Source organism: Oryx dammah, unplaced genomic scaffold (genome assembly GCF_014754425.2).
Source record: "Oryx dammah isolate SB20612 unplaced genomic scaffold, SCBI_Odam_1.1 HiC_scaffold_28, whole genome shotgun sequence".
Classification (NCBI taxonomy): domain Eukaryota; kingdom Metazoa; phylum Chordata; class Mammalia; order Artiodactyla; family Bovidae; genus Oryx; species Oryx dammah.
Window position 1 is genome coordinate 17,330,455 of NW_024070212.1, and position 24,150 is coordinate 17,354,604.

The 24,150-nt window shown below is 43.7% G+C and overlaps 1 protein-coding gene across 1 annotated transcript; it reads left to right on the plus strand.

The window, feature by feature from the left end:
- Nucleotides 1-17,507: 17,507 nt before the first annotated feature.
- Nucleotides 17,508-18,666, plus strand: LOC120855845 (late cornified envelope protein 3B-like). Its single transcript, XM_040230614.1, has 2 exons — nt 17,508-17,549; nt 18,097-18,666. Exon 2 carries the CDS (start codon nt 18,118-18,120, stop codon nt 18,379-18,381), a length of 264 nt encoding a protein of 87 aa, XP_040086548.1. The 5' UTR covers nt 17,508-17,549; nt 18,097-18,117; the 3' UTR covers nt 18,382-18,666.
- Nucleotides 18,667-24,150: the final 5,484 nt, after the last annotated feature.

Below are 24,150 nucleotides of genomic sequence, written 5' to 3' on the forward strand. Positions count from 1 at the left end.
AATTTCAGAACTTCCTCCCCAATTTTGAATCCCAGGAACAAGAGATTTTACTCCCAAGAAGCAAATACACCACTCAACTACAGTTATTTTCAGCCCTACCATCTAGCTACCATGAAAAGTGCCTCCTTCCAGTCTATGATCTACTGAGAGAACTCTCAACAGTATAAGTAAAATGGCAACTCAATTGTAGATCCTGAAACTAGCTCCCATGCTGGAGGCAGAAAAAGGCTGATGAGGATGTAAATGCCCAAACTCTCCCCACCCCATCCACATCTAGAATGAGTTTCCCTTCCTGTGGCACAGTGCAGTTATGCTCCCACAGGCAATTGGAAGTAAGTCTTGGCACTGCTACATTCTCAAGTGCCAGGTAGAATGGGAAGATAAAAATTGCATCCCTCCCTGTCGTGAACACAATTTAATTTCCATTGAAAAATATAACTTTAATTTAATTCAAATATGTATAACATTTGGTTATAATCCTGACTGTGAATTATCTTAAAAACATACAGAAAAATATATTTATTTTAATATTAGAGAGTAATTGGATGAGAAATTCATCTCTAAAATTAAAATGAAATTCACAGGGGAAATAACATTCAGCTTGCAGCAGTGGATCATACAGAAAACATTGACCCTATGAGGTCAGCTCCAGTAGGTGAGATGCACCCAACACTACCATAGACCTCATAACACATTCAACAAAACCATCTCCATCCAAGCCAGCCTTCTCATTCATGTCTGCATACCTTCCTTAACTAGTTCAAGCAGAAGAATCAAATCACTCCTGACTCTGTATGGTTGGGAGTCTTCCTTCCTTTACGGTCTTTAAATGAAGAACGCACATTCCCTCAGATCTTGATTTTGTCACAGGTGAACTGTGATTCTTGTCACCCCAATTATTGCAGTTTCCTTCTCTAAACTTGCCCTCCAGTCCAGCACTGATTTGTCTCCACTCCTTTTCTGCCCACGGGTTCCATGCTGCTTTCCAGGTGCCAGTAAGCTTATCTCTGGGACCCCCACCTCCCCTTCTTCATTTTTCTATCTATTTTACACACACAGCCCACCCTGAATGTCCAGTGTCCTCTGTTCAGTCACCACCCTACAAGGCAAGAGATGATTACATTTACACACTTGATTTCCCTAAAGAACATGCAGAAAAATTAGGATATGCAAAGAACTAGGAATTGTAGTTCCCTTGTAGCTCAGTCAGTAAAGCATCTGGCTGCAGTGCAGGAGACCCGGTTTCAATCCCTGGGTTGGGAAGATCCCCTGGAGAAGGAAATGGCAACCCACTCCAGTATCTTTGTGTGGAAAATCTCATGGACAGAACAGCCTGGTGGGCTGCAGTCCATTGGGTCACAAAGAGTCAGGCACGACTGAATGACTAACACTAACTAACTTATACTACAGCACTCACCAACATGGTAACAGACTGCTTATTTACTTGTCTGTCTATCCAGTTAGTTAATTAGTGTAAGTCAGGATATGTGTCATATTCAACTCTACAATCCACTGTAAAATATGCACATGGGACACAGCCTCTGTTAAGTACCTATGTAGGTTTCCTGGTTCCCTTTCATCAAACACATTGTCTTATGCCCAGAGCTGGGCTGGGAATATTTGGTGCTGTCACCCTTCCCCAACAACACACTCAAGCTATGCAACACTAGCCCAGAAGCTCCTGTCCTGGGAAACTCAGTCTACAACCTATTCAGAACCAGCTTTCTCTGGCTTCTATGAAATCAGCACAATGTCCAGCTAGGGTGGACCTGCCCACCTAGTCCTGGGCTTGAAGACAAGCCCAGGACTCCATCAGAGGAGAGGGAAGCAGAGGGTCCAGAATAGAGGCAGCAGGAAGAGTGTGGGGTTAATGAGCATCTTTATGGGATGTTTCCACAGTTCTGTGACCTGCAGAGGCCACATGTCCTCAGTATACTTTCATCCTCTTCCTAGACTGGTTCCAAGAGATGCACTTGTCCCATCAGAAATTCGCAAGAAAAGTTTACCTAAAAAAGGATTTGTTCTCCTTCGTGATAACATGGAGATAAGACGTTGTTTCTAGTTAGAAGAGAGTCAGTGTGTTTTCCTAGCAAGAGGCCAAAGAAAGAAGAGAATCTTTCCAGACTAACTCTAAATTGGGTTTCATTTCCTTCCCACATTTCTTAGCTCAAAAGTAGAACACACGATCTATGAAGCTCATTAGAGAAGAGAGGATCAGAAGCTTTGGCAATACAATGGGTATCTTATTCTCTAGGGTCATTTAGCCCTTCTGAGATGCCCAGCTAGCAAAACCAGCAACAGTGCTAGCCTCCAAATGTCTCCCAAAGAGCTCACCTCAGCGGCCAGCCCCTTGCCAGTCTCCTGCTGGGACCCCAGTCTGGCAGCTGCTGCCTGACTCCTCACAGCTCTGTCTCTTCCACTGATATCAGAGCCCCAGAGCTCCAGTGGCTGGAAACATCTACTAGCGATCTCTAGAATAGGCTAAAGGACTCAGTAGTGCCTGTTCAGTGCCACCAGAATTCCTGGTCTTAGTGAATCTACTTAGAGATGAAGAGAAATAACACCAGAATTAATCAATAAAATTTATATTGAAGGACTTTCTGGTGGTATAGTGGATAAGAATCTGCCTGCCAATGCAGATGACATGGGTTCGATCCCTGGTCCTGGAAGATTCCAAATGCAGCATTAGCAACTAAACCCATGGTCCACAACTACTTAGCCTGGCTTAAAGCTCAACATTCAGAAAATGAAGATCATGGCATCTGGTCCCATCACTTCATGGGAAATAGATGGGGAAACAGTAGAAACAATGTCAGACTTTATTTTTTGGGGCTCCCAAATCACTGCAGATGGTGACTGCAGCCATGAAATTAAAAGATGCTTACTCCTTGGAAGAAAAGTTATGACCAACCTAGATAGTATATTCAAAAGCAGAGACATTACTTTGCTGACTAAGGTCCGTCTAGTCAAGGCTATGGTTTTTCCTGTGGTCATGTATGGATGTGAGAGTTGGACTGTGAAGAAGGCTGAGCACTGAAAAATTGATGCGTTTGAACTGTGGTGTTGGAGAAGACTCTTGAGAGTCCCTTGGACTGCAAGGAGATCCAACCAGTCCATTCTGAAGGAGATCAACCCTGAGATTTCTTTGGAAGGAATGATGCTAAAGCTGAAGCTCCAATACTTTGGACACCTCATGAGAAGAGTTGACTCATTGGAAAAGACTCTGACGCTGGGAGAGATTGGGAGCAGGAGGAGAAGGGGACGACTGAGAATGAGATGGCTGGATGGCATCACGGACTCGATGGATGTGACTCTGAGTGAACTCCGGGAGATGGTGATGGACAGGGAGGCCTGGTGTGCTGCGATTCATGGAGTCGCAAAGAATTGGACATGACTGAGCGACTGAACTGAACTGAACTAGAGCCCAAGAACCACAACTGCTGAAGCCTGCACATTCTAGGGCCCACGAGCCATAACTAATGAGCCCTCCACTGTAGCTACAGAAGCCTGAGTGTCCTAGAGCCAGCAAGTGACACCTACTGAAGCCTGTGTGACTAGAGCTCATGGTCTGCAACAAGAAAAGCCTCTGCGATGAGAGGCCCATGCACTTCAACCAAAGAGTAGCCTTTGCTCTCTGAAACTAGAGGAAATACTCTGTCAGCAACAAGAAGAAAAAGCACCCAATGCAGCCAAAAATAAATAAATAAATATACTTATATTGAGACACTAGGGTAGAAAAGAGTAGCCAGAATTTATGTCATTTATGATTCTATCACTAAAAGTTGCCCCCTGGCAAATGAGTACTCTGCAGTTATGGAGAGACAGATTCTTCCATCTTCACCTGGGAACTTCCCTGGTCAAGCCCAAGTCCATTTGTTCAGTCATTCATTCGTTCAACCAGTGTTTATGTGGTACTCATCTAGGTACCTGATTCAGTGAGGAACAAAACAGACAAAATCACTGCTCTCAGGGAGCTTACATTCCAGCAGGTTATAGGAGGCCTCCTCTGATTTCCTTGTAAAGCAGCAGGTTTAGACAAAGGTGGTTCTATATTCAGTTGGATTCTCATCCTTGGGCATTGGACAGATACTGGTAAATGGTTGCTAAACCCAGTGAAGACACTCATCAAAGGCAAATCTTTGAGAATGGGTATTGTTGGTTTGGGGGTAACAAAAAAGGACATCTAATGTCTTCTTGTTTCCACACCAAAGGTGAGAGCTAAATAAGACAAGGGGATTGATGCTGGTACCAATGGTGACACGTTTGTTTTAAGGTTGGCCTGTCTTCCTCCCCTTCCAGTCTTCCTTAGTCAGTCCCCAGGGCTCAGCAAAAACAACCACATTGGCACAAGTATCTTGAAAGCACTTCTACTTGGTTTTCTACTCGGTTACAATATATGGGGCAACCAAAACAAGATGGCCATGCTATATAGCATTTCTTGTGTCAGAATAATCAGACGCAATTAATACAATAATAATGTTTTATCAGAATCAATCATTTTAAGATATATTTGAAATATAAATAATTCATCTCATTCTTTGGGATTTTAAATGTATCGTGATTCAGTGGGGAATATATGTCCATTATCACAGAAAGAAAACACCACATGGCTGAGGTAACTTCACTTTCCACAACCCTGGTCCTCTTTACAGGAGGTGTTCACATTTATTATCATTATCAGACTCATCATCACACCCATTAATTAGCATTCATCTTTGGTCTAATCTTTTAGCCATCCCAGCCAATCTGAATCACTCTTTTCCCTTAGTGACTATCCCTGGCTCTCTTAGAGTCGATACTGCAGTCACTAAGATCCTGACACAATAGCCCTATTAATAGTTCGTTAATTTGCAAGACATGTCACTATGCCTTTGTAGGTTTCTTATGCCCATCTTTAGTTGTACCTGTGACAGCTCTGGTTCATTGTATTTCCATATGAATAGTTTTTTTCTTTCCTTAAGGAGGAGAACGCTTCCTCCTTAACATAGCTATGAAGAGAAGGGAGGGATTCAAAGTTGGCAGTTTCTGTCTTCAGAGTAGACAATCTTAATGACCCTATTATTCTGCCCCCAGTGTCTTAAAAACCTCCAGTGCTCTCACAGCTCATTCTCCCCTCCACACTAGCATTATCTCTTCTTCCTGGTGGACCACTAGATGCCTCTTGCGTTCTGTGAGTTCCTCTTCGTTGCCCTGCCTGAATTTTCTGTGCCTGGACAGAGTAGTCTCCACATCTCTGCTCATCATCAACCATCCTGAGTGATAGATGACATCTCAGTGACTCATTCACTTTGAGTCACTGCAGAGAAACAAGGGACTGATGCCCCACAACTCTGACCTCCAGCCTGAGGACTCCCCAGATGTGTATTTCAACATCCTCTGTTGGTTTATGTTTATTTCACTACTTGCCTCCTGGCCCTACTACACTGTGAAATCTAAAGGTAGGGTAGCATCTTGTTTTTTAATCACCTTTGCCCAGCACAGCATGTTCTGTCATCCCAATATTAGTGGTTTGAAAGAATTATTGATTTTTATAAATAAATGAATACAAGCAAGAATGGCAGAGCCATAGGAAGACTGAGGAACATATTTGAACTGTGTTGGAAGTTCTTGGATTCCTTCTCTCCTCAAAACTCTTGACACTGTGGAGACTTCCCTGGTGGTCCAGTGGTTAACAATCTGCCTTCCAATGAAGGGGATGTGGGTTTGATCCATGGTCAGGAAACCAAGATTCCATGTGCCTCAGGGAAACTGAGCCCACATGCCAGAATTACTGAGCTCTTACCCTCTGGAGCCCACATGCCACAACCAGAGAGAAGCACAAGTGCTGCAGCTAAGAGTCTATGTGACCCACATGCCACAGCTAAGATTCGATTCAGCCAAATAAAGTAATAAATATTAAAAAAAAGAAGAAGAAAAAAAAAAACTCTCAACACCATAGAGATGCAAAGGGCCTGGGGTTAGAGATGTAAGAAGCTTTCCCTTAAATAAGACTTGCCACTCTTACCCTCTCCAACTTCCACCCATTTTTCTGCCTGCAAATTGGAATAGGAAAAGACCTCCAAGATTTGGTCTCTTCTCTCTCGAGTCAGGTTCCCTCCATTCAATTTAGTTTCTATTTCCTTACTCCTCTTTGTTCAGAAATTTTCCCTAAATTGTGGTCTCAGAGCCACAAGCACTGAAATAAAGTCATTTTTAAAAGTTGATGCAGTCACATACAATTATTTGCCTTTTTACTACCTCTAGAGGCAATAAAATCCCCCCAAGATGTCAAGGAACAAAACTAGGAGTATCAAGTCCCTGCCAAATGTCCCAGAAGTTCCTGCTCAGGGCCCCAGGCCCACCTGCTATCCATTCTGCTGAGCCTCTGCTCTGGGGGCTGCCATAGCTTCAAGAGGAAATTAAGATCATAAGAACTGGGAAAACACACCTTCAAATTGGCATTGAAGTTGTGAGGTAGTTTCTGGCTACCCATCCCAATTTTATCTGTTTGTAAGACATATATTAAGTTAACCTTTAAAAATGCACTCCGATATACATTATATGCAGCAAATACTGTTTGATTCCACTTATATGAGATATCTAGAATGGACAAATTCATAGAGTCAGAAAGTACATTGATAAGTGCCAAGGGCCAGGGGTGGGGGTGGGAGAGGGAATGGGGACTTCCTGTTTAATAAGGACAGAGTTTCACTTTAACAAGGTAAAAAGATTCAGGAGATGGGTGATGGTGAGAATTTCACAACAAAGCGAATGCATTTAGTGCCTTAGTGAACTGTACTGTTTAATATGGTCAAAGTAGTATGCTTTACATTTTGTGACTTTTACCCCAGTTTAAAAAAAAAATTCTTTTTAAAGAGGGCTTCCCTGGTGGTCCAGTGATTAAGAATTTGCCCTGGAATGCAAGGGATGCAGGTTTGATCCCTGGTCTGGGAAGATCCCACATGCTGTGCGGCAACTAAGCCCTCCCGCCACAACTACTGAGCTCATGAGCTGCAACTACTGAGGCCCATGTGCCTAGAGCCTGCTCTGCAAAATGAGAGAAGCCAAAGAGAAGCTCACGCACTACAACTAGAGAGTGACGCCTATGCGCCACAACTAGAGAAGGTTGAGGTGTAGCAATGAAGACCAGTGCAAGCAAAAATAAACAAAATTATTAAAGAAAGAAAAAGAAAGACTCAGCTGCTTGCCATGGAAGGAATTGTGGGGGTGGGAGGAGCCAGAACTGAGCAGCAACTGTGAGTTGTAAGCAAAGGATTTTTCGTTTGTTGATTCATCCTTGACTGCCAATATGAAACGTCCAAAATACACTCCAAGGAGTTAAACTTGAGATCCTGCATCTCCTGTTCCTATAATTACCAACTGTAATGACTAAGTCATGAAATTGTCCCAAGATTCATCCAGTCACACCCATCTCTTTATTTCCTTAATGTCTCTGGGCCATAGGAAGCCAAGGCTCCTCGGGATGGGTCTCGAGATTGCCGACTCTCGGGGAGTTGCCCAGGTACTCTGGGGGAAGTGACCAGGCCGTGATCTTATGACTGTTCTCTGTCATCACAGGATGTCAGCTCTGCTTGTGGGGCTTGCAGAGCACCTGATCTCATGAGAAAAAGAAGGGGTGTGAGACAGGAGCAACTCACCAGGGTGGAGGTGAGATTAATGAGCTCTGTCTCCAGGTCTTCTGTGGAATCATCTAAGACAAGCAGACAGGGATGGGGCAAGGGCAAAGCCTGGGTGAGAGTCTTCCACTGATGTTTCATGAAGGACATGGAAAGCTGCCCATTGACAGTCATTGACAAGGATAGTTTGATCCTTTGAAACTATCCCAAAATGTGTGACTTGTGTTACTTTTCCACAAATTGCTCCCTCCTCACTCCTCCACTATCGCACCCACTCCCCTACATTCCATGCCCAAGCCCTACCCCCACCAATGACTCAGGGTTGCCATCCATGGTGGAGAAATGGCTTCCATGCTTACTTCTTTCATGAGAACAAGACTTGCATCTGATCACCACAACATACAGAGATATAAACATTCATTCATTTCTGCAGCAAAGTCTAAACCCCAACAGCTTATTTTGGATGTGCCCTATGTCACTTGAATTCTGTACAGGGACCATATAGCTGGCACGGGCTCCCCTGATAGCTCAGTTGGTAAAGAGTCTGCCTGCAATGCAGGAGACCACACTTCAATTCCTGGGTCAGGAAGATCTGCTGGAGAATGGATAGGTTACCCACTCCAGTATTCTTGGGCTTCCCTTGTAGCTCAACTGGTAAGGAATCCATCTGCCATGCGGGAGACCTGAGTTCAATCCCTGGTTTGGGAAGATCCCCTGGAGAAGGGAAAGGCTATCCACACGGTATTCTGGCCTAAAGAATTTCATGGACTGTACAGTCCAAGGGGTCACAAAGAGCTGGACACAACTGAGCAACTTTCACTTTCACAGCTGATATAAATAATTCTTCTATGTTTGCTCAGTCTGCTAGAGTCTCCCTTAAGGAAGATACCATACCCTCCTTCTCACTGCTCTACTCCCACTGATCATGGTATTCAGTTCAGTAGCTCAGCTGTGTCCAACTCTTTGCGACCCCATGAACCGCAGCATGCAAGTCTTCCCTGTCCATCACCAATTCCTGGAGTCCATCCAAACCCATGTCCGTTGAGTCGGTGATGCCATCCAACCATCTCATCCTCTGTCGTCCCCTTCTCCTCCTGACCTCAATCTTTCCCAGCATCAGGGTCTTTTCAAATGAGTTAGCCCTTTGCATCAGGAGACCAAATATTGGAGTTTCAGCTTCAACATCAGTCCTTCCAATGAACACCCAGGACTGATCTCCTTTAGGATGGACTGGTTGGATCTCCTTGCAGTCCAGGGGACTCTCACGAGTCTTCTCCAACACCACAGTTCAAAAGTATCAATTCTTCGGCGCTCAGCTATTCTTTATAGTCCAACTCTCACATCCATACATGACCACTGGAAAAACCATAGCCTCGACTAGACGGACCTTTGTTGACAAAGTAATGTCTCTGCTTTTTAACATGCTGTCTAGGTTGGTCATAACTTTCCTTCCAAGGAGTAAGCACCTTTTAATTTTATGGCTGCAATCACCATCTGCAGTGATTTTGGAGCCCAGAAAAATAAAGCCAGCCACTGTTTCCACTGTTTCCCCATCTATTTGCCATGAAGTGATGGGATCATGGTGATTGGCCTATAATTGTTACTGAGAAAAGAGCAGATTGCTGTCCATAAGCTGCCCTAGATCTAACAGTTAAGCTATATATTCTCCAGTCAAATAAAAACAAGTTCAGAGAACATCAGACAGTCAACTCTGACCATGAAGGAGTAAGATAAAAAAAAAAAAAAAAAAGAACATTCTGAGAACCAAGAAAACAAGATTTTGGCCAAACCACAAAAATGACCAGCATCCCCTTTAATCAGCCAACATAAAGAAATGAATGCTCCTTCTCTATGAATTAGATCTTTCAGTTCACTTCAGTCACTCAGTCATGTCCCACTCTTTGCGACCCCATGGACTGCAGCATGCCAGGCTTCCCAGTCCTTCACTATCTCCCAGAGCTTGCTCAAACTCATGTCCATTGAATCCATGATGCCATCCAACCATCTCATCCTCTGTTATCCCCTTTCCCTCCTGCCTTCAATCTTTCCCACCATCAGGGTCTTTTCCAATGAGTCAGCTCCTCACATCAGGTGGCCAAAATACTGGAGCTTCAGCTTCATCATCAGTCTTTCAAATGAGTATTCAGGGTTGACTTACTTTAGGATTGACTGGTTTGATCTCCTTGCAGTCCAAGGGACTCTCAAGAGTCTTCTCCAACACCACAGTTTGAAGGCATTAATTCATCTGCAGTCAGCTTTCTTTATACTCCAACTCTCACATCAGACATGACTACTGGAAAAACCATAGTTTTGATCATACTTTGTCAAAAGGATCTTTGTCAGAAAACTAATGTCTCTGCTTTTTAATATGCTGTCTAGGTTGCTTGTAGCTTTTCTTCCAAGGAGAAAGTGTCTTTTTAGTTTCATGGCTACAATAACAATCTGCAGTGATTTTGGAGCCCAAGAAAATAAAGTCTGTCACTGTTTCCATTGTTTTCCCATCTACTTGCCATGAAGTTATAGGACTGGATGTCATGATCTTAGTTCTTTGAATGTTTGAGTTTTAAGCCAATTTTTCACTCTCCTCTTTCATCTTCATCAAGAAGCTCTTTAGTTCCTCTTCACTTTCTGCCATAAGGGTGTTGTCATCTGCATATCCAAGGCTATTAATATTTCTCTTGGCAATCTTGATTCCAGCTTGTGCTCTATCCAGCCTGGCATTTCATAAGATGTACTCTGCATATAAGTTAAATAAACAAGGTGACAATATACAGCCTTGACATACTCCTTTCCTAATTTGGAACCAATCTGTTGTTCCATGTCTGATTCTCATTGTTGCTTCTTGATCTGCACACAGATTTCTCAGGAGGCAAGTAAGGTGGTCTGGCATTCACATATTTTAAGAATTTTCCACAGATTATTGTGATCCACACAGTCAAAGGCTTTAGTGTAGTCAATAAAGCAAAAGTAGATGCTTTTCTGGAATCCTCTTGCTTTTTCTTGATCCATCAGACACTGGCAATTTGATCTCTGGTTCCTCTGCCTTATCTAAAACCAGCTTGAACATCTGGAAGTTCATGGTTCATGTATTGCTGAAGCCTACCTGGAAGGATTTCGAGCCTTACATTGCTATCCTGTGAGATGAGTGCAACTGTGCAATAGTTTGAACATTCTTTGGCATTGTCTTTCTTTGGGATTGGAATGAAAACTGACCTTTTCCAGTCCTGTGGCCACTGCTGAGTTTTCCAAATGTGCTGTCATATTGAGTGCAGCGCATTAATGGCATCATCTTTTAGGATCTGAAATAGCTCAGCTGGAATTCTATCACCTCCACTAGCTTTGTTCATAGTGATGCTTCCTAAGGCCCACTTGACTTCACATTCCAGGATGTCTGGCTCTAGGTGAGTGATCACACCATCGTGGTTATCTGGGTCATTAATAACTTTTTTTGTACAGTTCTTCTTCATATCTTTTGCTTCTGCTAGGTCCATACCATTTCTGTTCTTTATTGTGACCAGCTTTGCATGAAAAGTTCCCTTGGTATCTCTAATTTTCTTTAAGAGATCTCTAGTCTTTGCCAGAAAGTAAGGAAAACCACTAGACCATTCGGGTATGACCTAAATCAAATCCCTTATGATTATACAGTGGAAGTGAGAAATAGATTTAAGGGACTAGATCTGATAGATAAGAATGCCTGAAGAACAATGGACTGAGGTTCGTGACATTGTACAGGAGACAGGGATCAAGACCATCCCCATGGAAAAGAAATGCAAAAAAGCAAAATGTCTGGGGAGGCCTTACAAATAGCTGTGAAAAGAAGAGAAGCAAAAAGCAGAGGAAAAAAGGAAACATATAAGCATCTGAATGCAGAGTTCCAAAGAATAGCAAGAAGAGATAAGAAAGCTTTCTTCAGAGATCAATGCAAATAAATAGAGGAAAAGAACAGAATGGGAAAGACTAGAGATCTCTTCAAGAAAATTAGAGATACCAAGGGAACATTTCATGCAAAGATGAGCTCGATAAAGGAGAGAAATGGTATGGACCTAACGGAAGCAGAAGATACTAAGAAGAGGTGGCAAGAATACACAGAAGAACTGTACAAAAAAGATCTTCAAGACCAAGATAATCACGATGGTGTGATCACTCACCTAGAGCCAGACATCCTGGAATGTGAAGTCAAGTGGGTCTTAGAAAGCATCACTATCAACAAAGCTAATGGAGGTGATGGAATTCCAGCTGAGCTGTTTCAAATCCTGAAAGACGATGCTGTGAAAGTGCTGCACTCAATATGCCAGCAAATTTGGAAAACTCAGCAGTAGCCACAGGACTGGAAAAGGTCAGGTTTCATTCCAATCCCAAAGAAAGACAATGCCAAAGAATGCTCAAACTACCGCACAATTGCACTCATCCCACACGCTAGTAAAGTAATGCTCAAAATTCTCCAAGCCAGGCTTCAGCAATACGTGAACCGTGAACTCCCAGATGTTCAAGCTGGTTTTAGGAAAAGCAGAGGAACCAGAGATCAAATTGCCAACATCCGCTGGATCATGGAAAAAGCAAGAGAGTTCCAGAAAAACATCTATTTCTGCTTTATTGACTATGCCAAAGCCCCTGACTGTGTGGATCACAATAAACTGTGGAAAATTCTGAAAGAGATGGGAATACCAGACCACCTGACCTGCCTCTTGAGAAATCTGTATGCAGGTCAGGAAGCAACGGTTAGAACTGGACATGGAAAAACAGACTGGTTCCAAATAGGAAAAGGAGTATGTCAAGGCTGTATATTGTCACCCTGCTTATTTAACTTATATGCAGAGTACATCATGAGAAACACTGGGCAGAAAGAAGCACAAGCTGGAATCAAGATTGCCAGGAGAAATATCAATAACCTCAGATATGCAGATGACACCACCCTTATGGCAGAAAGTGAAGAAGAACTAAAAAGCCTCTTGATGAAAGTGAAAGAGGAGAGTGAAAAAGTTGGCTTAAAGCTCAACATTCAGAAAACAAAGATCATGGCATGTGGTCCCATCACTTTATGGGAAATAGATGGGAAAACAGTGGAAACAGTGTCAGACTTTATTTTGGGAGGCTCCCAAATCACTGCAGATGGTGGCTGCAGCCATGAAATTAAAAGATGCTTACTCCTTGGAAGAAAAGTTATGACCAACCTAGATAGTATATTCAAAAGCAGAGACATTACTTTGCCAACAAAGGTCCATCTAGTCAAGGCTATGGTTTTTCCAGTGGTCATGTATGGATGTGAGAGTTGGACTGTGAAGAAGGCTGAGCACTGAAAAATTGATGCGTTTGAACTGTGGTGTTGGAGAAGACTCTTGAGAGTCCCTTGGACTGCAAGGAGATCCAATCAGTCCATTCTGAAGGAGATCAGCCCTGGGATTTCTTTGGAAGGACTGATGCTAAAGCTGAAACTCCAGTACTTTGGCCACCTCATGCAAAGAGTTGACTCATTGGAAAAGACTCTGATGCTGGGAGAGATTTTGGGGCAGGAGGAGAAGGGGACGACTGAGAATGAGATGGCTGGATGGCATCACTGACTCAATGGACATGAGTCTGAGTGAACTCTGGGAGATGGTGATGGACAGGGAGGCCTGGCGTGCTGCAATTCATGGGGTCGCAAAGAGTCGGACACAACTGAGCAACTGAACTGAACTGAGTCTTTCCCATTCTATTGTTTTACTCTGTTTCTTTGCATTGATCACTTAGGAAGGCTTTCTTATCTCTCCTTGCTATTCTTTGGAACTCTGCATTCAGATGACTATATCTTTCCTTTTCTCCTTTGTCTTTCACTTCCCTTCTTTTCTCAGCTATTTATGAGGTCTCCTCAGACAACCATTTTGTCTTTTTGCATATCTTTTACTTGGGAATGGTTTTGATCACCACCTCTCAGTGTTACAAACCTCAGCCCATAGTTCTTGAGGCACTCTGTCAATCAGATCTAATCCTTTGAATCTATTTGTCACTTCCACTGTGTAATTGTAAGGGATTTGATTTAGGACATACCTGAATGGATAGTGGTTTTCCCTGCTTTCTTCAATTTAAGTATGAATTTTGCATTAAATTCATGATCTGAGCCACATTCACCTTCCAATCTTGTTTTTGCTGTCTCTTATAGAGCTTCTCCATCTTCTACTGCAAAGAATATAATCAGTCTGATTTCAGTATTGACCATCTGGTGATGTCCATGTGTAGAGCTGTCTCTTGTGTTGTTGGAAGAGGGTATTTGCTATGACCAGTGTGTTCTATCAGCAAAACTCTACTAGCCTTTGCCCTGCTTCATTTTGTACTCAAGGCCAAGCTTGTCTGTTACTCCACGTATCTTTTGACTTCCTACTTTTGCATTTCAGTACCCTATGATGAAAAGGACATCTTTTTTTTTTTTTTTTTTTTTGGTGTTAGTTCTAGAAAGTCTTGTAGGTCATCATTGAACTATTCAACTTCAGCTTCTTTGGCATTAGTGGTTGGGGCATAGACTTGGATTACCATGATATTGAATGGTTTGCCTTGGAAATGAACAGAGATCAGTCATTTTTGAGACAGCACCCAAGTACTACACTTCAGACTCTTTTGTTGACTATGGAGACTACTCCATTTCTTCTAAGGGATTCTTGCCTGCAGTAGTAGATATAATGATCATCTGAATTAAATTCACCCATTCCAGTCCATTTTAGTTCACTGATTCCTAAAATGTCGATGTTCACTCTTGCCATCTCCTGTTTGACCACTTCCAGTTTACCTTGATTCATAGACCTAACATTTCAGGTCAATATTGTTCTTTACAGCATCAGAATTTACCTCCATCACCAGTCTCATCCACAACTGGGCATTGTTTTTGCTTTGGCTCAGCTTCTTCATTCTTTCTGGAGCACTTTCTCCTCTCTTCTCCAGTAGCATTTTGGGCACCTGCTAACCTGGGGTATTCATCTTTCAGTGTCATATTGTTTCATCTTTTCATACTATTCTCAATTTCATACTCAATTCAATTCAACTCAATTCCATAATGTCTAACTCAATTAGCTTTTAGCCTTGTCCCATTGCTCCTGTTTTCTCATTTAAAATTATTAAGATACCCTATCACAGAAGCACCTCTGTTTTCTTTTAGTATCCATCCAAAAGAAAACTTCATTTCCTTGAACCTTTGGGCTTCCCTTGTGGCTCAGCAGGTAAAGAATCTGCCTGCAATGCAGGAGATCTGGGTTCGATCCCTAGGTTGGGAAGATTCCCTGGAGAAGGGAAAGGTTACCGACTCCAGTATTCAGGCCTGGAGAAATCCATGGACTGTACAGTACATGGGGTCGCAAAGAGTCGGACATGACTCAGCAACTTTCACTTCACTTGAGCCCTACCCCAAAATTACCTAACACAAGCCCAAATTCTTTAGCGAGCACCTCTTAATGTTTCCCCTCGTGTACTATATCATTGCAGGAAGCCAACCAACATAACTTTGTTCTACTGTATGTGCACTCCTGGTGGTCTTTGCATGGGGAACATAGACGACGCTCAACAGAAGTTTGTTAAGTAAAGGAAATGACTTAAAGGAGAAGGCATTACATAGGAGGGTTGGTGGGACAGTTAGTAAGGGGAAGGGGCTCCAGGCAAATATCAACCTGTGAGAAGAAAGATGAAGGTGGTGTCTCCATCCAAAGTCACAGACCAGGAACCACGATGGACACTTTAGAAGATCTGAGCTCCCTAGGAGCACGCCATCATTAGAATGGCCATTTTCCTATCTAGCATTCTCTTAGCCTCCATCACCGGCAAAACTAGGAGAGCTAGCTATGAGGTTTGCAATACTGTATGTCCCACTTCAGTACTATCACTAGTCTCATGTGAGAAAGGACCAATTCCACCATTCACTAGTAATTCCTTCGAATGCACCATCGATTGGTGGGTCCTCAACAACATGAGGGAAATGGATACTCCAGCACAGTCCTAGGGCTAAGACTACTTATCCCCTCAACAAGAGATGCCTTCTTAAGACAGGAGAATATAAGCACGGAGGGTCAGTGCGAGCTCTGACCCTTTCCCATTCCCTTGTCCCCAAGTTACTCTTCCTTATGTACCACTGCAGTTCATTCTGCCATACACAACTCAAAATAAAATAGGGAACCCCCAGGCTTTACAGTAGGTGAGCTGTAAAGTGCAAATCTGTATAGGGAATTTTGTACCTAAAAGCAAGAAAATACAGAAAATAATCACATGTATTTACCATAAAAATATTTCATTTAAAAATGTGTTTAATTTAAATATAAATAATTAAATTTCTGTTGTACTTCTGACTGTATTCTTTTGGAAACAAACAGCAAAATGCAGCTATTGTGATAGTAGAGATGAAATCAATGGCAGATTCATCTCTAGTACTTGAAAAAAAAATCCAGGAGGGGGGCTTCCCTGGTGGCTCAGTGGTAAAGAATCCTTCTGCCAATGTGGGAAACATGAATTTGATCCCTGATCCAGGCAGATCCCACATGCCATGGAGAAAATAAGCTCTTGGATGTGTACTGAGGTGCTCAGTCACATCTGACTCTTTGGGACTTCATGGACTGTAGCCTGCCAGGCTCCTCTCTCCGTGGAAATTTTTAGGCAGGAACACTGGAGGGGGTTGCCATTCCTTCCTCTAGGGGACCTTCCTGACCCAAGGATCGAACCCGCATCTCCTGCAACATCTGCACTGACAGTGGATTCTTTACCACTGAGCCACCTGGAAAGCCCAACTAAGCCTGAGCACCACAACTACGGAACCTGGGCTCTAGCGTGCAGGGGCTGCAGCTGCTGAAGCCTGAGCACCCTGGAGCCTGTGCTCTGCAACAAGAGAAGCCACTGCAATGAGAAGTCAGCACACAGCAACCAGAGAATAGCCCCTGCTCGCCACAACTAGAGAAACACCTACACAGCAACGAAGACCCAGAACAGCCAAAGAATAAACAGATAAAGAAAATCATTTTAAAAATGCACTGGGGAAATGGGGATTCAGATTTTATACAAAATCATCATATACAAACCTGAGAAACTCTCAGATCTGTTCCATTAAATGTGATGTATATAATATCACCATCATCAGCAGCCTCATCAACAGCATCATATTAAACAAGTCATCTGCATGACTCTCATCAGTCATCTGAAGAATTTCACCCTTGTAGATCGTTTTCTTTTTTATAATCAATATCATTGTATCTCACAGGAAACTAACTATGGACAAACTGGATTTTTCTCATGAGTCTTGTGATCTCAACTATTGTGAGTCCTTTTGATACTTACATTGTTGGTTTATATAATTCTCTCTTAGTTCTCTTAAGGGGTCTCTCTGCATCCCATCCTACATCTGTTGCCCAACACATCTCATCCCCAGGGTCCAGTGGTCTCAGACCACTCAATATCTCCAGATGTCAGGAGCCAATTACATCTGAAAACATCATTACCCTTGGAAATATGCAGAAATAAGACAGTGGCATTTGGAGACAACTGTATCACAGGACAAATCACACGGTATCAGACATATGTGTTTGTTACTGTGAAGTCTGTCCACTTAAACTTGAAATGTTCAAGGTCAGGAAATATGTCACATATATCTCTACAGCCTCACATTTCTTCATTCAGCAAAGATGCAAGAGGCAGAGCTGAAATTAAAGCATCTGAGCTGCATGAATGAAAGGAGAAACGGCAGGTCCCCAACACACCTAGGGAGTCGTCATCCACATTTCCTGATTCCCTCTCACCTGACATCTTGGCAAGGATGCAGGAAGAAGCTGGAAACCCAGGATGGGAGTGTGTGTCACCCTCCCCCTGGTTGTGAAAGCAGCAGGATGCTCGGGCCGTGCATCACACACCCAGAACAGAATAAAAGGGCTCCTGCCCTGGGCTCCACATCCACAGCTTCCTCAGGAGCATCCTTCTCCTGCTTCCTCTGCAGCGGTGAGTGACTGGAGGGGACAGAGCCTCAGCAGGGAGTGTGGTGGAGACAAACTTGGGGTTGGTGGGGAAGAGAGAAGCAGAGGTGTCTATGGAGGCAGCAAGAAGGGGACTTTGGAGAGCAGCTGGGGGCAGGGCAGGGGACAGTGAACAACACTGTGGGAGGAATTGGGGTCTAGGACACACCAGAGCCCTGGCTCTCAGCATCCCCCCACTCATCATTCTGAAACACATACACACACAGACATCCTCCAGGGGGTCACTTCCCAGTGGGGTGTATTTGCCTGCGTGTTTCTATGGGGCCCACTTAGAGGATGACAGCATGGTTCTGGGAAGGAGTAGAGAGTGAGTTCCACTGACAGCGAGGCAGAACCTTGGCAATAATGTCTTGCCAGGTCAGTTGAACTTGAGATTCATTTCTATTTTTCTCCTGAACATCACAGCTCAGGAGGAAGCTGGGATTAGGAGCTTAGGTCCTAGTAAGACCGCTCACAGGGGAGACAGTGGCCTGGAGCTTGTGCGCTGATCTTTTCTCCTTGAATGTGTCCAGGCTCACTGACCTCCTGCCGAGATGTCCTGCCAGCAGAACCAGCAGCAGTGCCAACCCCCTCCCAAGTGCCCCTCCCCCAAGTGCCCCCCAAAGAGCCCAGCACAGTGTCTGCCTCCAGCCTCCTCAGGCTGTGCTCCCCGCTCCGAGAGTGGCTGCTGCCTGGGCCCCCACAGGCGCCGCAGGTCCCACCGCTGCCGGCGCCAGAGCTCCGACTCCTGCGATGGTGATGGTGGTCTGCAGTCCGGGCGCTCTGGCTGTGGCCAGGGATCTGGAGGCTGCTGCTGACCTGGCCTCTTGATGCTGAGACATGCGATTTCAGAGGAAATAAGAATCCGAAGGCTTTGTCAGCCTAGTGTGTTCCCTCCCAATACCCCAGTCTCCGAGCCCTTGGCCAGTGCTGTGATGCTCCTGAAGAGAGGCTGAGCCCTCCACAGTGGCTCTTGCTATCCACTCTCCAGGAGCCGACAGGATTTCCAGCTCATCTCTGCTGGAAATTATAGTATCTGCCCCCTTGATTGTCATCACCCCTGTCTGACCCTATGAAAGAATAAAGTTTTTGTTTCCTCTGCATCCTAGACTGTGACTTTGTTGCAGCACAGGCTGTTCTGTGGGAGAAGGAAATGGCAAACCACTCCACTATTCTTGTCTAGGAAATCCCATGGACAGAGGAGTCTGGCAGGCAACAATCCATGGGATTACAGGAGATTTATTTGGGCTTCCCTGGTGGCTCAATGGTAAAGAATCCGTCTGCCAGCACAGGAGATGCCAGTTCGATCCCTGGGTCCAGGAAGATCCCCTGGAGAAGGAAATGGCAACCCGCTCCAGTATTCTGGCTGGGGAAATCCCACAGACAGAGGAGCCTGGTGGGCTACAGTCCTTGGGGTCGAAAGAGTTTGACATGACTGAGCGGCTAAACAATAGCAGGCTGCCCTGTGAGTCTCTCTCCCCTCTGCTCCTCCAGCCACCACCGCTTTGCATAGGAAATAATACACTGATTCTAGACCAGAAAAATTAACAGCTCCAACTCCTCCAAAAGGGCTTGTAGGAAAACTTTATGTTGGTTCAGGAAGGGGAGAGGGGTTACTGGTTTTGACCCCACACCAATGAAAGGCCTTATTGCCCACTAAGTAATGGTGTGAGAAGTGCTCTGACTCCAAAGCAGACTTTTCAGGGAGGTGACCACCACCACCAGAACATAAAAGGCAATTCCAGGATCCCCAGGGAAGAGACAGGGATTGGGAGCTGAAGAATCCAAAGTCAGCAGAAACGTTGTTGAGAGACCGGGGGAGGAATGGAAGCCCTCACGGGTAACTATTAATTCAACTTCTTCAGTAAAGATCTGGGGGCAGTTAAATGGTGAAAGTGAAAACTGGAGTGGCTCTAGATGTGGAGAAATAGGATGCAGACTCTGCATGTAAACATCTGACCTAAGAAAATTTAGGAAAAAGAGAAAAGTGTTATGGGAGATGGTGCTCGTTTTAAAAACGAAAATAATCCTAAGATCAAATATTCATTTAGCACCTGCTGTGAGCCAGGCATAGTTTTAATTGTTTGGCATACAGATCCTCAAATGCTTCTGACAAGACCTGGATGTCGGTTCTCTCTCAGCTATGGACACATAACCGTTGCATGTTTCCTTAACTTGCCAAGGTCACACAACTTGGCAGCAGGACCATCAACGCAACCAGCGTATTACCCTGATGTGCTTCAAAGCAAGTAATAGGGGACTTCCCTGGTGGTCTAGTGATTAAGACTCTTCCTGCCAGTGCTTGGGGCCTGGGTTGGATCCCACATGCCTTGGCGCCACATCTACTGAGCCTAAGCCCTGGAGTCCAAGAGAAGACAGTGCAATGAGAAGACTGCACACTGCTGTTGGAGAGTAGCCCCCACCATCTGCAACCAGAGAAAGCCCACAGAAGCAGTGAAGACTCAGTGACACTGTCAATGAACAAACGGCACGGCATAGAGTTCTTTCTAAACTGCTTTTTCCCAATCCAGCTCAGTGTGTTTAATATTGCTTTTTTAACTCTATATCGCTAAGATCCCAAACCACATAAGTTATAGCTACAAGAGCACCCATCTGGGGAAGGAAGGTGCTCTCCCTAATTTTATTTTATTTTTTTAAAATATAAATTTATTTATTTTAATTGGAGGTTAATTACTTTACAATATTGTATTGGTTTTGCCATACATCAACATGAACCTGCCACGGGTGTACACGTGTTCCCCATCCTGAACCCCCCCTCCCTCCTCCCTCCTCGTACCGTCCCTCTGGGTCATCCCAGTGCGCCAGGCCCAAGCATCCAGTATCATGCATCGTACCTGGACTGGAGATTCGTTCCATATATGATATTATATACATGTTTCAATTCCATTCTCCCAAATCATCCCACCCTCTCCCTCTACCACAGAGTCCAAAAGTCTGTTCTATACATCTGTGTCTCTTTTGCTCTTTCGCATACAGGGTTATCGTTAGCATCTTTCTAAATTCCATATATATGCATTAGTATACTGTATTGGTGTTTTTGTTTCTGGCTTACTTCACTCTGTATAATAGGCGGCAGTTTCATCCACCTCATTAAAACGGATTCAAATGTATTCTTTTTAACGGCTGAGTAATACTTCATTGTGTGTATGTACCACAGTTTTCTTATCCATTCATCTTCTGATGGACATCTAGGTTGCTCCCATGTCCTGGCTATTATAAACAGTTCTGCGATGAACACTGGGGTACACGTGTCTCTTTCAATTCTGGTTTCCTTGGTGTGTATGCCCAGCAGTGGGATTGCTGGGCCCCTAATTTTAAAAGAAAGTCCAGCCATTGAACAACTGACCACATCTCCTTATCACCTATGAAAATCACCTCTTTACATGAGAATCAAGACTGCAAATTGTGAAATAACAGAAAATCAGAAATGATCAGCCAGATTTGAGCCAGGATAGTCCTTAAAAAAAAAAAAAAAAAACTAGAAAACCAATAAGACATCATAGAATTCCACTCCTAGGTATATACCAAAGAATTGAAAACAGGGACACAGATACTTGTGCAACCTAGTTCATAGCCGCACTTTGCATGCTAACAAAATGGTGGAATAAACCCCAGTGTCCATCCACAGATGAGTGGATATACATCTAAAAATGGTTAAAATGGTAAAATTTTGCTATGTATATTTTACCACAAAAAAATACAGTGTTTCCTACACACTTATGAATTCCATTCTGAGTGCATTCGTTTAACTCCAATTTGTTTATAAGTCCAATAAAGATACCCTAACTACCCAACTGACAAAATTGGCTATATAGTACCATAGTTTAATAGGTTTATAATGCTTTTCACAAAGATAGTACATTAAAAAAAACCACAAAAAAATAAAACATTTTACATTCTATAGTACAGTACCTTGTAAAGTACAATAGTACAGTACAACAGCTAACATATGGGGGTGGGCATTGAGTGAACAGGCAAGAAGAGTTACTGACTGAAGGAGAGAGAGGAGTTGGGAGAGGGTAGAGCTGAAGGATCGTCAGCAATAGGAGACAAAGGTCAGGCTGCAATGTCACTTATGTCTGACATTGATGGCACAGGCTCTGGTTCCTTGGTGGAACCAGATGCACATTCGCATCTTTGAAAGTTCACAACTTGAAGGTCCTTATGTAGGGGACTTACTGTAATAAAGATATAATAGTGCCTGAACTAAAGCCAAACTGGCACAGTAAGTCCATAGTAAGTTCATAGAATTAAAAGATCTTTAAAGCCCTTGATGTGACTGCAGCCATGAAATTAAAAGACGCTTACTCCTTGGAAGGAAAGTTATGACCAACCTAGACAGCATATTCAAAAGCAGAGATATTACTTTGCCAACAAAGGTCCATCTAGTCAAGGCTATGGTTTTTCCAGTAGTCATGTATGGATGTGAGTGTTGGACTATAAAGAAAGCTGAATGCTGAAGAATTGATGCTTTTGAACTGTGGTGTTGGAGAAGACTCTTGAGAGTCCCTTGGACTGCAAGGAGATCCAACCAGTCCATCCTAAAGGAGATCAGTCCTGAGTGTTCATTGGAAGGACTGATGTTGAAGCTGAAACTCCAATACTTTGGCCACCTGACGTGAAGAGCTGACTCATTGGAAAAGACCCTGATGCTGGGAAAGATTGAAGGTGGGAAAAGAAAGGGAGGACAGAAGATGAGATAGTTGGATGGCATCACCGACTCAATGGACATGAGTCTGGGTAAACTCTGGGAGTTGGTGATGGACAGGGAGGCCTGATGTGCTATATTCCATGGGGTCGCAAAGAGTCGGACACGACTGAGCAACTGAACTGAACCAAAAGCCCTTGGGAAATGGCAAACTAGAAATCAACTTTCTAGCACGCATGGAAATCCAGTTCTTTAGACATTAGGAACAAAAAAGTACCAGAAATAATTCACAAGATGGAATTAATGTCAGACTTTACTCTGAAACACACAACCCTGCTCGACTGGCTGAGACAGGATTGTCTGAGGATGCAAATGCAGGTATGGGACTCACACTACAGCAGGCTCTGGATCCACAGCACGGACAGACTATTTGCTACCCAATTGCTAAAAATTCTTAGGTGGCACTCAGCCTTCATTGATTACATGAAAGCCTTTGACGGTGTGGATCACAACAAACTGTGGAAGATTCGTAGAGAATACCTCATGACCTGCCTCTTGAGACACCTGTATGCAGGTCAAGAAGTGACAGTTAGGACTGGACATGGATCAATTAGCTGGTTCAAAATTGGGAAAGGAGTACGCCAAGGCTGTATATTGTCATCCTGCTTATTTAACTTATATGAAGAGTACATCATGTGAAATGCCAGACTGGATGAAGCATAAGCTGGAATCAAGATTGCCAGGAGAATATCAACAACCTCAGATATGCAGATGATACCACTCTAATGGCAGAAAGTGAAGAAGAACTAAAGAGCCTCTTGATGAAAGTGAAAGAAAAGAGTGAAAAAGCTGGCTTAAAACTCAACATTCAAAAAACTAAGATCATGGCATCTGGTCCCATCACTTCATGGGAAATAGATGGGGAAACAATAGAAACAGTGACAGACTTTATTTTCCTGGGCTCCAAAATCACAGATGGGGACTGCAGCCATGAAACTAAAAGACTCTTCCTCCTTGGAAGAAAAGCTATGAGCAACCTAGACAGCACATTAAAAAGCAGAGATATTACTTGGCCAACAAATGTCCATATAATCAAAGCTATAGTTTCCCAGTAGTCACGTATGGATGTGAGAGTTAGACCATAAATAAGACTGAGCACCAAAGAATTGATGCTTTCAAACTGTGGTGCTGGAGAAGACTGTTGAGAGTCCTTTGGACAGCAAGGAGATCAAACCAGTCAATCTAAAGGAAATCAATCCTGAATATTCATTGGAAGGACTGACACTGAAGCTCCAATAAATACCTTGGCCACCTGATGCAAAGAGCCAACTCACTGGAAAAGAGCCTGATGCTGGGAAAGATTGAAGGCAGGAGGAGAAGGGCATGACAGAGGATAAGATGGTTGGATGGCATCACCGACTCAATGGACATGAGTTTGAGCAAGCTCCAGGAGATAGTGAAGGACAGGGAAGCCTCATGTGCTGCAGTCCATGGGGCTGCAAAGAGTCGAACATGACTGAGCAACTGTACAACAACAACAACTCAGCCAGGAAGCACAGAGGATGTTGAGTTATGGTTCAGATAACACACTAACACACACATCACATAACACACTCATAAATACAGACACACTGATGTTCCAGGATGGAAAAACTTGGCCTCAAAGAAAGATATATTTCCGGTTGTTTGAGAATCCTGATGTTTAGGAGACACCAGTGCAGCTTTCACAAACTTGGGGAAGACCTCAATCTGGAAAAGCCTTCAGGTTTGGATGTGCTGGATGTGATGGTGGTCAGTAGTCTTGCGAAGCAGTGAGGTATTGCTAATAGGACACAATCTGTCCTTCCCCCACTGGGCCCTCTCCAATCCAGGCTGCTCAGTGCTCTCCTCTTTACTCTGAACCCTCGTCCAGGAAGAT